The sequence below is a fragment of the Elephantulus edwardii genome, unplaced genomic scaffold (genome assembly GCF_000299155.1).
Source record: "Elephantulus edwardii isolate Elephantulus edwardi_28Jun2011 unplaced genomic scaffold, EleEdw1.0 scaffold00011, whole genome shotgun sequence".
Taxonomy (NCBI): domain Eukaryota; kingdom Metazoa; phylum Chordata; class Mammalia; order Macroscelidea; family Macroscelididae; genus Elephantulus; species Elephantulus edwardii.
Window position 1 is genome coordinate 23,324,845 of NW_006399761.1, and position 15,000 is coordinate 23,339,844.

Here is a 15,000-nt window from a genome sequence, read left to right on the forward strand (position 1 = left end):
AACGGCACATAACAACAACACAACTGACAATCCTGGAAGGAGCAGTCAAGAAAGCAAAAGAGCTCGTACACTGGGGCACCTACTGGCAAGGACTTCTTTAAGATGCTAAGAGCAAGGATGTCTGTTAAAGACTAAAGTATGGCTGACCTGAACTATGCTGTTTTCAATGGCTTCCTATGCACTGAAAGATGAACCACGAATAAGGAAGAATGGGGAAGAACTGAAGGCTTTGAATTGTGGCTGATGGCTAAGAGCTAACTCTTTACAGGGGAACAAAAACCAAACAGATCTGTCTTGAAAGAAGTGTTGCCACCATGCTCTTCTGGTTGAATGATATTGAGACTTCTCACATACTTTCGGTATATTAACAAGAATCACAAGAAGGTAAGTCAGTAATATCCTGGAGAAGGATATTATGTACTGGAAAGTAAGAGAATCAAGGAAGGAGAGGAAGAACCCCCCAAGGGGCTGGACTGATACACTGACCACAACCATAGAGTTGCTGAGGACAGAAGAGGGTGAGGGTGGTGCCAGATGGAACAAGGTTCAGGTCTACTGAATGCAGCATCACTGTGAGTTATAACACTGTGAGTCAATGGTACTTAGCAATAACAACTTTTTCATTTCGTAGGCAATAAATCCTGTTAGCGGTATATCACTCGGCTAGTGCACCAGTGAAGCTAAGAGAATTAAAGTGGCTTGCAGGACACGCTGAACACTGACACTTCCAATGCACTGACTCTCAGAGGCAATAAATCACACAACAGGAGACTGTCCATCTTTCTCCCGCAGAACAGCTGGTGGATTTGAATCCTCTACCTTGGGGTTGCCTTACCACTAAGCCACCAGAGGACTCAAACAAACACATCACAGCCAGTGTTGTGGGGCTGATCTAAATTTATGGTGACCCTGCAGGACACAGCAGAACTGCCCAGCAGGGTTTCCAAGGCTGTAAATCTTTACAGAGCTGGCCTGTCACATCTTCCTCCCCTACAATAGAGGGGAGTGTTGAACTGTCAACATACAGAGGGCTCAATCTCTGTTTTATGGCTCCTTCTTCATACAAACAGAAATTAAAAAATATTAAAGACCTGAAAGATTTGGACTTAGCACATTTGTGTAAATGTCATTTTCTCTAAGTGAGATAATATGTATCATGCAGATGCACAACCATTATTATGGGCAACAAAACAAAATAAGGCATTTCAGTTATTCATTCAAAGTACAAAATAATGCAAGTGCCCACAGGCCATTCATCGAAATGGAACACTTATCTCACCAGCATAAAAACCTAAATTTCAAGAAATTCCAAGCTACTTTCTCTCACCACAATATCACATGACCATTAAAAAACCCAAACATTCCCTCAAACACCTACATGTAAGGATCAACACAATAAAATGAACCCACAAGCGTTATTACCTATGTGGTGGTGGTGGTGGTGGTGTGTACTGTAGAATCAGAACCGACCCATAGCTGACCCTCCAGCAGGTTTTCAGAGGAAATTAATCACCCGGGAGGAGACTGTCCAGGCTGAGGAGCGGGTGGTGGATTAGAACTGCGAGCTTTTGGGATTACAGTGCAGTTTCCTGCCACTTGGCCACCAGCAGTATGGGATGTAAAAATGAGGCCATGATAGGTGTCTAACTAGAAAATGATGCAGAAATTTGATAGAAAAATATCAAACAAATAAAAAACATGTTCAGTCCACTCCAGTACTGCCAGATTCCTTGCTAAAACCCTACGAGTATGTCAGAAGGAAGCCAAGTAGAAAGTTGGGGAGGTGAGATTCCATCACTACACTCGATTGGGCTGTGCTTGGCTGCAACAACTGCTGTAGACATCATGTGTCTTCTGTGGGTAACGTGATGCTGAAGACACCTCAACTCATGCTGAGGAGGCTTCCCTTCCTCACTGAGGCTGGCTGCTGCTTAGGATCAGAATTTAAAAGCACACGCATTCAGGTAAGTTCCTGCAACAGGGCTGCGTGATGAGGACCCAATGACAGGCCGCGCCTGTAGTTATACTTTGATCAGATCGCTGTCTCCCCTGTCCCACGTCCTCCTCTGTCTCTCTGGACCACTGCTCCCAAGTCATCTCCTGCCCCAGCAGGCCCATCTCCAGCCACTTCCCTCTCTAGCAAAACCTCCTTTCTTAGACCTGATGATTCCCATTAGTCACTGCAAGAGTGGACACACATTTGCTCATTCTTTCCCCTGATTGATCAACTTCAAAGCTGCATTTTCATGTAAGAATTAGACTCTTGTGAACCCAAATGAATTTCTAACACGCTGCAAACTAAGGGTCAGCAAGCTACCCACCATGGCCACACCCAGCCCACTGCCTTTTTTGGGAAATAACAGCCATGCCTGTTCACTCACAAATCACCCGATGCTGTTTCCCTGCCACACACAAGCGCACCGTTCAATAGCTGTGATAATAACTATCAAGTAAGTATAAAATCATTAACTTGGGTCGGAAGTTTATGGAATCCTGGGGAAGCGGAATAGTGGGCCCTGCTCAAGAGAGAAATACTACATACGTATGAATGGCTGAATTTCAAACAAGAACTTTATCCCCTTCATTTTTTTGCCTCAAATCTCACAGGCTTCAATATAGACCCTAAAGCAAAAAAAACCTGGGTCTGATGCCAACATCTTTGTGAAAAGAGGCCTAAGATCCATCCCTGAAGACAGGGAACAGGTCTACTTCATCTGTCTTAGGTTGCCGTTAGTTCTAAGGGCCCAGCATCTGAAATGATGTTGCTACCAACATTCCATGTGAGGTGGACTACGGGGGAAGTGGACCCTGGTTACTCTGGCAGCCTTCAGGAGCAGATTGACTTTAGTAGGGCTTATAAGTCATCTGTCAACCCTTCTGCCTTCTTCAGCTCACATTTTCATGTGCACTTCTTTGCAAACTCCTTAGATACAATCCTTACTTCTCTTTTAAATGTTGACATTCAGGTCTTCATTTTCCCTAACTTCCAAGTAGAGAAGCCACCTATTCTCTTGGTCCTAAAACTAACAGTCTGTTAGCATAGTCTGTTTGACCACAACTGGGAATAAGATCAACTGTAGCTGAAAATCCAACATGACTAACTTAAAAATGTTCCCATTCTTAACGTTTCCAGAGCTTACAGTGCATGGAGCACTGTTAACTGTACACACGTAAAAACAAATCAAGTGACATTAGGTACCTGCCCGCCCTACCCTATCATTACTCTTCTCTTCTGTGGTTTTACGATGCCAGACAGAGGTAACATGAATACCTTTTAGGTCTGTCTGTCTGGATAGAAAAATATGATCAAAGAAATGGGGGTTTTCTATTCTTTAAAGGAGGCAGACACTTCCAGGATATCCTTAGAAAATCTAGAATTCTTATATCAAATAAGTACCTTCTTATTAAACTATGACAGTATTATGTAAATATAGTGGTGAATGGTGGTGTTATGTACCATCAAGTCGGACCTGACCCACAGCTGACCCTCCAGCAGGTTTTCAGAGGCAGTTAATTGCGCCTTCTCCCATCAAGCAGCTGGTGGATTTGAACCATATACTTTTGGGACTGCAGCACCAATTCTTAGCACTTGGCCACCAGTGGTGAGCAGTTATTGATAGAATCTAACATTAAAGTAGAGATACAGTATAGAAATTGTAATAGGAATCCTAAATAATCAGCATTTAAAAAAGGTATAAGAAGGACCCAACTAAGACTAAATCTATTCTTAGGTTTCAAATTCATGTGATGGAAAATTACATATTACATTCATTGGATAGACAGTGGATTTTTGATACAAGAAGTTAATTAAAAATAATGGCAATAGGTTTGTGTTTAGTTGGAAGAGACTTTCTTTTCAGCTCTCTAAGGTCTTATGTGTCAACACGTAGGGTGATTTTATATATATATATGTGTATGTATAAAAGAAACCCTCAAACAATCGCCTCAAGCCATCAAGTCAGAGGCTGCATATCGCACAAGAGGATTCTGTCCATCTTTCTCCTGAGAAACAGCAGGTGGATTCAAACTCAAACCACCTGCCTTTTAATTGGCAGAACAACTCCTTACTCACTGGGCAACCAACGCTCCCTTGGGGTGACCTTAGCAGTCTAAATAAACCTAACACAAGTACTTGACATGTGTTGGTAGATAATCAGGGCAGGGTTCAGAGCTGTTGTACACAGGGTCGCTAAGAGTCACAGGTGACTCAATGGCACATGACAACATCTTTAAAAGGAAAAAACAAAATAATGAAAATATTTCTGTCCTCCTAGGGAAAACCTTCATAAAAAATGAGAAAGCTTCCAAAATAAAGAGGCTCAAATTGAGCAGGAAAATGAAACCTCTTTTATGATTACATAGCCCTCGTCCCAACAGCAAGTTCAGAATCATTATCTCAATAGACACTGAAGTGGAAGACCCTTGTAGAGTACGGAGACTAAGAAGAGCTGACATGGAGCTGAACTCATTTAAGTAACTCTGACAAGAATATTTTAATTGATAGACTGAAGTTCACTTTGAAGTACTGCAACACAAATGATAATGGTAACATATTAAAGAATAAGCTGCATCCAGGATTTGAAACATTCTCATATGTCAAGAAATCATGCCAGAACATCTTTAAAGCAACTTTCTGAAGATGTGCTTCAAAGTGAAAATCCTTCATTAAAAAACTAATCATTTAGATGGTGAAGACCTGACTACAGTTTACTCTTAATACAATGAAGGAGGCATCATGGTGTACCACAAATCAAGGTCTAGATGGGGGGGTGGAAAGGGTCCTAATACCCAAGACTCTAACAAAGTATTTCTTGAGGTGCTAAAATTGAAGCCAAAACTTTGATTCGGAGAACAGCAGAAGTTATTATCTATTTTACTATGCTTCCTCTCGGGTTTCTGCAACATTATCAATAGGTCAGAAGCTTATGTATTTGATGCAACATTTTGAAGTAAGTCTAAAAAAAAAAAGTCCCTTAAGGTCCACTGCAGATTTCTGGGTTGTCTGTAGAGTATGATACAAGAGTCTTTAACTCACCTCCAGATGCCTTTGACCTTTCTTTCAACTTTCCTGCAGCCATTTCACTGGAGCTGGGAAGTTCTGACATCTTCACTCCGGATCGAGCTTCTGCTATTAGCTGACGCGCTCGCTCTCTCAGCTGCCGACGTCGCTCTTCATCTTGCTGCTAAGATATATTGAACAGTTGCCAACTCAGTAATTGACAGAAATGCAATTTCATTTTCAATCTGATCATCACGATAGTGACTGGCTTACAGCATGGTGCTTGGCCCACATTATAAATCGGATACTCGGTATCAGCTGGATGTCACACTGTTTTTAAAAGACATCCTAGAATCAGATGAATTTTTTTTTTAACATTTACAAATTATTGTACTAAAATGTCCATTAAAAATTCAAACCAGCTTTTAAAGAATGTTTGGCAGTATATATTACTAAGAGAATATGAGAAAGAACTTGTAATCAGCAGACTTCTTGTAGAAGAGATACAATACTGACAACAGAATTTTAATTAATAACAAAATTTAACTTTGTAATTTTAAATAAAAGCATAGAGCACTAACTTAAAAGAGGAGAAAAAGCCGCTAGACTCTAGTGATCAAGCACAGGAAATGCTAATCTCTCAGGAGGGCTGGAGTGGAGGTTGGGATAGGGTATCACTGAAACAATTCTGATCATAAAACTAATAACCAGTAATAATAACAACCCAGGAGCCACATATCTGACTATGTCCTCTCCTTCAAAGTGCACATGGAGAAAAGGAATGAATCTTGAACACAGTTTCTGATATTCAAATTGAGCCCAAACTATAGAGAACCAAAGAACTAAAATGGTTTTGCCTTTTTCAAAAGAGGATCATTATGAATCTCAATAGTCAATGTAAAGTTGTGATATAAACATGAAACCATATAAAAGAAGGCATTCATTAGCCTAACCAACCAAAGCCTGTGATAATGCAGCCCCCCACACCTGTGCAGTTACTGCCCCTCATCCCACACACCACCACAGAACCTCTCATCTATTTATACACAGAACTGCTTGTATCATGTAGTTTCATGCATCTGTGACTTTGAATGTCATTTCCTCTTCATGGAATGTCCTCTGATCCGATTCATCTTCTACTCATTCCTCAAGATTCAGTTTAAATTCACTAAACCTCCCCTGGCTCTATTTCTCTCCTGTTGGTGGAATCAGCATTCTGTCCTCTGTACAACGATAGCACTGTGTATTTACTTTTTAAAAATACTTCTCAAGTTACTTTCTAACTTTAGACAAATGTTTCATGCCCTCTACAGTTCAGTTAACCGGAAGGCATGGATTATCTTTTTTTATCTTTACATCTCCAGTTCTTTCCACACACCTTAGCCCTGTGCTATTAAAAATTCATCATGAAGGGAGCTCTGGTGGCCTACTGGCAAGAAGCCACATTGCAATTCCAGAGGTGCACGGTTCGAATCCACCAGATGCTCTGCTGGAAAAGAGGGACAATCTCTTCCTGTATCAGTCAGATCCAATTTGACAATACACACACACAAAATAATAAAATAAAAAAAAATTCATCATGAATTACTTATTACTTACACTTTAAAAAAGGTTAACATATCATATAGGGACTGATGAAACATAAAAACGTATGCAATAAAATGCTGCAATTTGAGAGAAAGAAAGAATGAATGTTTTTGGCCAAAGAACAAACAGTAAAATAGTGGGGATTTTGTTGTTTTTACTTAGACTTGAAGAATAAGTAGGATCTTTGTAGGTGGAGAGGGGATTAGGAGAGATGTGTTGGTCGGTATAGGAGAGAGTCAAACTCAATTCAATCCACTGAGTTGAAACAGACTCTTAGCTCACCCTCCTGGGGGTTCTCAGAGGCTGTAAATCACACAGGAAGAGTCTGCCCATCGTTCTCCTTTTGGAGCTGCTGGTGGATTTGAACCACTAAAGAGGTATGACTCTGAGTGCAACTCCCTCTGAGCTAAGCCACCAGAGAATAAAGAACAAATACAGAAAGACAAGAACTTGTCCTGGGAGAAAAGAACGTAGTCTAGTTTTTCTGAGTGAAGGGCGAAATCATGACAGAAAGACAAGCCAAGAAAAGACTGCTGAGTAGACACACTTAGAAGGCCACGTCTAAGTGTGGCGTGTGTACGTTTTCATTGTAAAGGCAGGGAGGAACAACTGAAAGGTTGTTGGTTTCGGTATTTTGACCTGCTGCTGCTGTTGTTACCCAGGAAGGACCAAGCCAGCTGTGTATCAGGGATGATTAACTAGGCAACAATGTAGAAGACAGACAGGTGTAGAGAAACTAGAAATAGACTGACTGGAAAGCTTTTAAGTCCAAAGAGGCTGTAGTGAGATGCAGGACAAGGAACAGAAACACAGAAATGTAAAACGCAAATCCATAGAACAAGCAGAAAAATCACACCAGAATGCAAGGTCAGAACCTGAAATGTGCTTCAGAATGCTCAGATTCTGACCACAAAGTAGAGGCTAAAGTTAGAGAATTCTATCAAAGCACCTGAAGACACGCTACAGAGAGAAAGGATGGCCACTGAATAAAACTTGGAAACCATCTCTATTTAGATAAAAAAGAAGAAAAGGGGATAGAGAAAAAGGGGGGTGGGGAAGAGAACTAGAACATGAATGTATCATGAGAATCAAAGTAGAGGAGGCTTTCAAGAAAAAAAGGAGTAATCAACTGCATTAAATGCTAAGAGGTTAATGAGTCTGAAAATTTAAGAAAGGACAATCAAACTTGGTGAGCAATGTCATTAGGGACAGGGAGGCAGGAACTCGAAGGGTGGAGCTCAAAACTAAGCAATTCTTTCACACAAACTTTGAGATGGCTAGAAAGAAAGCTGTCAAAATTAATGGGGATAGATTAATAGGGGTGTCAAATGGACCCAAGGACAAGCTTGAAGCTCCCAGTGGGCAAATTGGGACAATTTCAGTATCAAAAAGAACAATAGCAGCCGTGAATTTAATCAATGAAATCACACATTGAATCAATGAAAATTCATGAGTTCATTATGATATTCAAAAAGTGGAAGAATAGAAAAAAACTCATTGTTACCATTTGAGGCAGCTTTTAAAATAACTTGTGAAAATTAGTAATTAAAGGAAAAGAATCAAGCAATTATCTTGTCTTTCCAGTAGGAACTGAATTTTAGGGAAACGAAACAGTCCCAGTAAATGAAAGTGAGCTTAACTTTGCAAAATAAAGCCCATTACCTAAGTGCAAAAGGAATGATATGAAAACATCACTTTGCAAATCATAATGAAACAGCTGATTCTGGGAAAGATTATCAATTGCTATTAAAGCCTTACGTAACCAATGGAAAATTGTCTATTTATATTACACTGTGGCGCACGGATTTTCATGGCATCCTCTCCCAACCACATCAAGATGTGTAATCTCTTTTCTCCTTGAATCAGGTCCAGGTTTACTACCTCCTATGTCACCGAATGTGGAAGTGTCACTGGTGAGTCCCAAGGTTAAGTAAAGCGTACTCCCGGTCCTTTCACCAGGCGCCTGGATGTAACAGCACGCAGAGCCCAAGAATGTAGCTGCTTCAGTACACATTAGAATGCAGAGATGCTTGAGTCATCCTCCCCTGGGTCCCAGACATGAATGAGACTCTGGTTGACGTCACCCTCCAACCATTTCGAGTCTTGCCAACTATGTAAGTCCTCTGAGCTGAGGTCCTGGACAAAGTGGAAGAGAGAAAAGGCATCCCATTGTGCCCTCCCCTCAACTCCTGACCCATAGAATCTGTGAGCACAGCAATAAGACTTCAGAGTGGTTTGTTCAGTTACAGCAATAGGAACATTATGCTTAAGTAATGCACGACAGACCACTTTCTCGTTAGAAGAGGAGAGATTAGAGTACTGACATCTAATCTAGCAGGCAGTTCTAGTACCATTAATGTTGGGTCGATCACTTATTATGTATGGGTTTTGGTTTTGCAACGTGAAGCCCATGATATTCTAGCCAAAGTGTTTAAAGTGAATACACTAAAGCCTTACAGTAAGATCTCCAGTTATTCAGAAGTTCAAGGCCTAAAGAATCATGTTAAAGGGCACATTTAATTACAACAAGGTCATCATTAAATCCAGGCTGGCTACCCCAGGGCCACATTTACCACACATAACTATGACACCAAATCAACCAATCAACACAACAGCAACAATAACAATAACAATAACCTCCCAACCACCTTTACAACCAACAAATGGGACTTAAAAGAACCATTCAGATTCCTCCATTGATATTGGTTTAGCAACATCAGCTATAAATGACATTGCTCAGACAAAGCTGGATATGATCACAATATTAAATGCAGAGAAGCAAAACAGTAAGAACTTACAGAGGAATATGTACAATAAAGACTTATCATTATGGCAAAACAAATGTTGTTGTTGTTGACTGCCTTCCAGTCAAGCACGACTCATAGTCATCTTAGGAACAACAGGCCTGAAGCCTTTCTACAACTATCAAAATTTATCAAAGTTCACTGAGTTTCGGATGTTGTTGTTGTTATGTGCCGTCAAGTCGTTTGCGACTCATAGCGACCCTACTCACATAAATAATATAAATGCATCAAGTTATTTGGAAAGAGATGCACATAATGTCCTGGTGATCTCAGTTGTGGAGAGGGAACAGTCTCCTCAATGAGAATCTGAGGAAATTCTCCTCGATTCATTCTACTTATCTACGTATTTTCATTTGCCTGAATTTTCTAAAATGCACATGAATTATTCCAGTAATGAAAGTTATAAAGAAGAATCTTGAGGAATGAGAAAAGAACATGTAGTGATAGGCACCCTGGGGGGGTGGGTGGTGGATGGTGGACAGGCAGCCAGAGAGGAAGGGCTGGGCAGATGAAGGGAAGCCTACCCATCTGCAGTGTGCAGGCTAAGACTGACGATGCAAGAATAATGGACAGAAATGCTCCGTTCACTAGCACTAGTTATGAAACCCCCCCCCCCCCCAAAACCAACAACCCGTTAGGAATACAACGCAATGCAGGGTTGATAATGCTGAGGATGGGGACTGACATGTCATCAGCCAGCTATGGGTCAGCTCAGCAGTGACCACGAGTGCTCCCTGCAACTGAGTCAAGTCTAACTCACCGTGATCTCTCACCTGGTTTTTAAGGCTGTGAATCTTAATATTAAGGAAGAGACTGCCCATCTTTCTCCGCAGGAGTCCTTGGTGGATTCGAACCAGCGAACCAGCAGAGACACATGGCCTTTTTGTTAGTGCAATTTTCTATAGGCTATGCCACCAGAACGCCCAAGGAGTGACCGTAATTTAATTTTCACAGTCTCCTTTCTTACCAGTGAGAAATTCCAAAGTCACACAGTTAGAAATGAACCAGAGGCAGGTGTCTAACCCTGGTCTGCTTGACTCCAGAGCTCTGGCTCTTAACCACGAAAGTTATTTGATCCTCAAAGTATCAAATTACAGGATCAACTGAGGAAAACTGAGCTTTTACTAAACTTTCATCTTTCAAATTTAAGAAAAGTTAAGAGCACTAATAAAACCCATTATTTGATATGCCTCAGGCAACCAAGGTTTGAGTCAATTTCACTGTGTGAAGAATAAATTCTTGCAGAGTTAAAAATGCTCATGATTCTAACTAAGATGATGTGGTCTTCGGTCACCTTTCTCACATTAAAATGGGGAAAAAAAGACCCTACTTTTGTGTATATGAAATGAGAACCCTCTTCTTTATTCCCCCATAAGCTCCCACTTCCCTCTCCCAAAATAATACTGCCCAGCTGCAAATGTTTCTAGGCGCTCACCGAGAGTGCAATTTCAAGCAGGCAATCATTAATAAAACCAACTCTAAATACTAATTAAGGACACTTTATCAATTTCTATGTAAATTGTTTGTTTGTACCTATTTACCCATCATTGTTCTCTGTACAATAGGAAAAATGCAAATGAACAAGTCAGAAGGCAGCCCTAATGGGACTTTGTGTTTATAACCATTAGCCCAGAGGTGTGCCGTAATTCAATTCTCAAGTAGCAAGATTTAGCCTCATTAACAGACTGCAAGGGCAGGTTACAACTCATAAAACCCTACAGTAAACAAAGTTTATGGACACAGCACCAGCATCTTGAGCCTGATTGACAGAATGCTGGTTCTCTATCAGATTTGCCTTGATTTACTTTTCTGTGAGTGGCCTGATACCACAGAGACAATTCCAAGCTTGGCCCTGGAGCTCTCCAGCAGGATGGCAGATTGGCCCTGTTTGTTTTCTCACCTTTTAACAGGCCTTAAGACAAAGAGAACCAACTGTGAAAATAAAAGTTAATTGTTAAGGCCACAACCGGAAAGGGAGGTAATTATAGCAACTGATTACATAATCACTTGATTTAATGGACAGTGTTAATTTCTAGCTTGTCCTAAATAAAATTCTTTCATTTCCATTTGCATGTCTTGTTAAAAGTTGTTGTTGTTGTTTTTCAAATCGTAATATTTAAAGATTAAAGAGCAACAAACATTGTGCATTCGTCCTCCCCCATCCAAACACATTGCTTATACTCAAGGAATAAAATGAACAGAGAGGAGGGACGATTTCATTAATTTGACACTGCAAACAGCACAAAGTGTTTAACTACTCAGATAAGGACAACATCAGACAAGGATGGTTAGGTAGCCTACACCCATGCAAGGTCAGAAGTACCTTTTGCTATTGACAGTTGCTTTGACAATTCTGCATTCAAAGTAAGACAGTGACTCATAACTGGAGGGGGGTGGGGTGGTGACATACAGAAAACCTATATATCTTTCATTTACCTTTACGTTCTAAATAAACTTAACTATTACTGAAGTGGAAGCAGGAGCGGCTTGCCTCTGGAAACTCTGTGTACGAACAGTGCTCAGGCTGTTCGTTCATAGGGTCGCTATGAGTGGTCTACGACTCGACGGCATTAAACAACAACAACAACAACATTACTGAAGTAGTTGGGAGCTCTGGCAGCTTAGTGGTAAGAACGGTGCTGCTGACATAAAGATGTGCAGTTGGAATCCACCTGCTGTTCCAGAGAAGAAGGGTGGGCAATCACAGGAGTATGATTCACTGCATCTGGAAACCAACTGGATATTAACTATAGGTCAGTTCGGTCTCAATGGTACACAACAACAACAACAACAACAACAACATACTGGAGTCATTAGGTGTTCTATTTCTAAGACTGGGTCTGATGCCAGTCAACTTTCTCTCTCTCCCTAGCATTAGAGTAAAACCTGTGGAGAGTAAGAACTTGTATGAGGAGGAAATCTGTCAAGAAGGGAAAACTTCACTAAAATGCAGGACAAAAAATGTTTTAAGACTAAAACCTTGTCAAAGGCAGAAAACTTAGGAGCCCCTGCAAAGTAAGGCTGGCTTGAGGCGTTGCGGCTCTCACAAGTTTCCCTGTCTTGTCATGCTGATGACTTCTGTATTTTGTTAAACAGAATAAATCTAACGTCTCTGCCTGTGCTCTTTGGAGGGTTGTATGGAAGCTGTGTTTCTAGGAGGTCTCCTACCCTGTGGCTCACTTTTTCAAATTTAACAGGATTTTAAGTCCAATTCTGTACCTGGCACACGGAACTTTGATACATGTTGTCTCACTGGCTCCTCACTTACCTGTGGGTTACCTAACATCTGATAGAAAAATCCACAACTTTTAAACAGCACAAGAATGAAAATAAGTTGTTTAGAGTATTTGTTTGTCTTCTATTTAATCACAAATCTTTCCTTACACTGCAGCTCTAAGATCAGGTTCAATTCCTGCGTGGTACTGAATAAAGAGAATGATAAGAAACTAGACCATGAACAGTGATGTAAAACTTAGGATTTTACCTTAAATTATAAACCTTTAGGAAACTGTTGAGCTTAGGGTTTTGGGTTTTTCTCCCTTTCTTACACCTTCAGGATAAGGTAAAGTATGGTTGTAGTGCAAAAAAACAAGCAAGCAAGCAAGCAAGCAAACAAACAAACAAAACCCCCATATTTCAGGACAATGAATTTAAAATAATCAAATGTGGAAATGAATGACATTGGCCATGCCCTGGAAAAACCACAACAAAACAAACTGAGCCCAGTATGTCTTCAAGTCACTATTTTTCTTATCTGTAATGGTCTACAATCTGTTATAGATAGATGCACTAGTAAAACGTGACAATTTAAGGATAAACTCTTTAGGAATAAGTAATGTAATTCCTTGTTTCCTTTCCATAAAAATGTATTGGTATGCAATTTTTATATTTCACAGCTCAGCGGCATCGAGGCCAGCTTTCTTCCACTGCTTCAATGGTGTTACTTTTAATTTTATCCTCCTTAGTCGTAGTAATTAAAGTGATCAGCAGTGGCATCCCAGAGGCTTTACCACAGCTACAGCCCTCAAGCAGACTTGGGCTTTTAAGGGGAAGGAGAAGAAAAAGACTAGACTTTGGTTTCACAGAGAACAAGAAAATCAAGCTTCCCCAATCCTCCACTTTATTCAATTGTTCTTTCAGCTGCCTCTGGATCTTAAGAATCAAATAAAAATGGCTGCCATGGGGGGTCCTTTTTATACTTGCCGCAAATGTCACCAATTGACATTACTTTAGCCAAAAAAAAAAAAAAAAGAGGCCACTGATTTGTGAAGGTGAATTAGAACATGAGAAACTGTCAGTGAAGCTGCCGAGATCATTAACCACCCAAGGCTGTCTTTCATAAAATTAGGTATTTTTATGCTATCAGTGGGGGGAAAATGCTGAGTTCTTCTATTCAACATATGTCTACACATGTTTTCATGAAATAACTTTTAGCCAAACTTAGAAGTATGCATTATTTCAAATACTTTTTTGTATCACTGCACTGTTTATAACAGAAAAAAAGTATATTTCCACCTAAAAAACCAAATAATAAAAACACAATTCCATATCCCTTACTCCCTTAATAACACAGTAGCTTGTCCTTAACCGTCTTCAGCATTTTACACTCAGTAGCTAGACATCTATTAATTGGGCTTAATAAATGCTTATGTACCTAAAAATGAAAAGAGAAGGGGAGGGGAATTGTTACTTAACACTGCTAATATTTCACAGGATTCTGTTCTCAAAATGGTCCACGAAATTCCTCAATTTTGTAGTCGGACTAAGAAAAAGAACTTGACTGTCACCCCTTCATCGTCAGTCAGGAAGGAAGGCTCTGTTGTTAGGCATTCACAAGGGGCAGGAGGGGGAGAAATTGGGGGTGTCTGTGCTTGTCCATAGGCAAGGATTACCAAAGTGCACCTACTCAGTTGCTGCAGACAGAATGAAAATAAAAAATAAAATTACAAGATCTTTAAAGGTTTGGGTAGACCAGATATTTTGCTGCCAGTCTGATTAGCTCCTGATGGGATAAACAGAATTTAGAGTGAAACAGGAAAACTGTTTTGCAGATCTTTTCAAACTTTTTCTATGCTGCCTTGTAATAGAAGCAGACATGCTTATAAATGACCACACCTGCTGATTTCTCTAGGGATGGCCTGATCTCTGTTTCTTTAACAAAGAAAGAAAGGAAAGAGGGGGGGAAAATAATCAGCCTTTCTTGTTGCAAAACAGAGTGGAAAGTCAAAATCTTTCTTAAGTTTGCCCCATCTGGTCAGATTAAATCTTTGATTAACTCTCAGGATTACATTTATTTTGGTAGTAACTATTAAATTTTGGATTTGTTTAAAATACATAGGGCAAACCAGTAAGCAGAATGTGAATTTAAATTTGAGGTCCAGTCTTTAATATATGTGCAGGAGATAAAAAGGGATTTACTGAGAAAAAAATTTAGATATATACATTTTAAGAAATCAGATTTTTACTGGCATTCAATTCACAAAATTGAATATAGCACATTCTAGGTTTTCCCTTTGTTCCAAATTACAATAAATATTTTTTTTTATTTGAAGCAATTGTTTTGTCCATTTTCTGGCACTGTGTGCTATAATAAGGATTCCAAAGAGCACA

At 40.0% G+C, this 15,000-nt stretch overlaps 1 protein-coding gene across 3 annotated transcripts in view; it reads right to left on the bottom strand.

The window, feature by feature from the left end:
- Window positions 1-15,000, bottom strand: part of EHBP1 (EH domain binding protein 1) — a 411,111-nt gene that overhangs the window by 65,574 nt on the left and 330,537 nt on the right. For all 3 annotated transcript variants that reach the window (XM_006880956.1, XM_006880958.1, XM_006880957.1), the window contains one exon: window positions 5,036-5,183. In XM_006880956.1, the coding sequence (XP_006881018.1) occupies window positions 5,036-5,183 (148 nt within the window). The remainder of the gene's footprint in view (window positions 1-5,035; window positions 5,184-15,000) is intronic.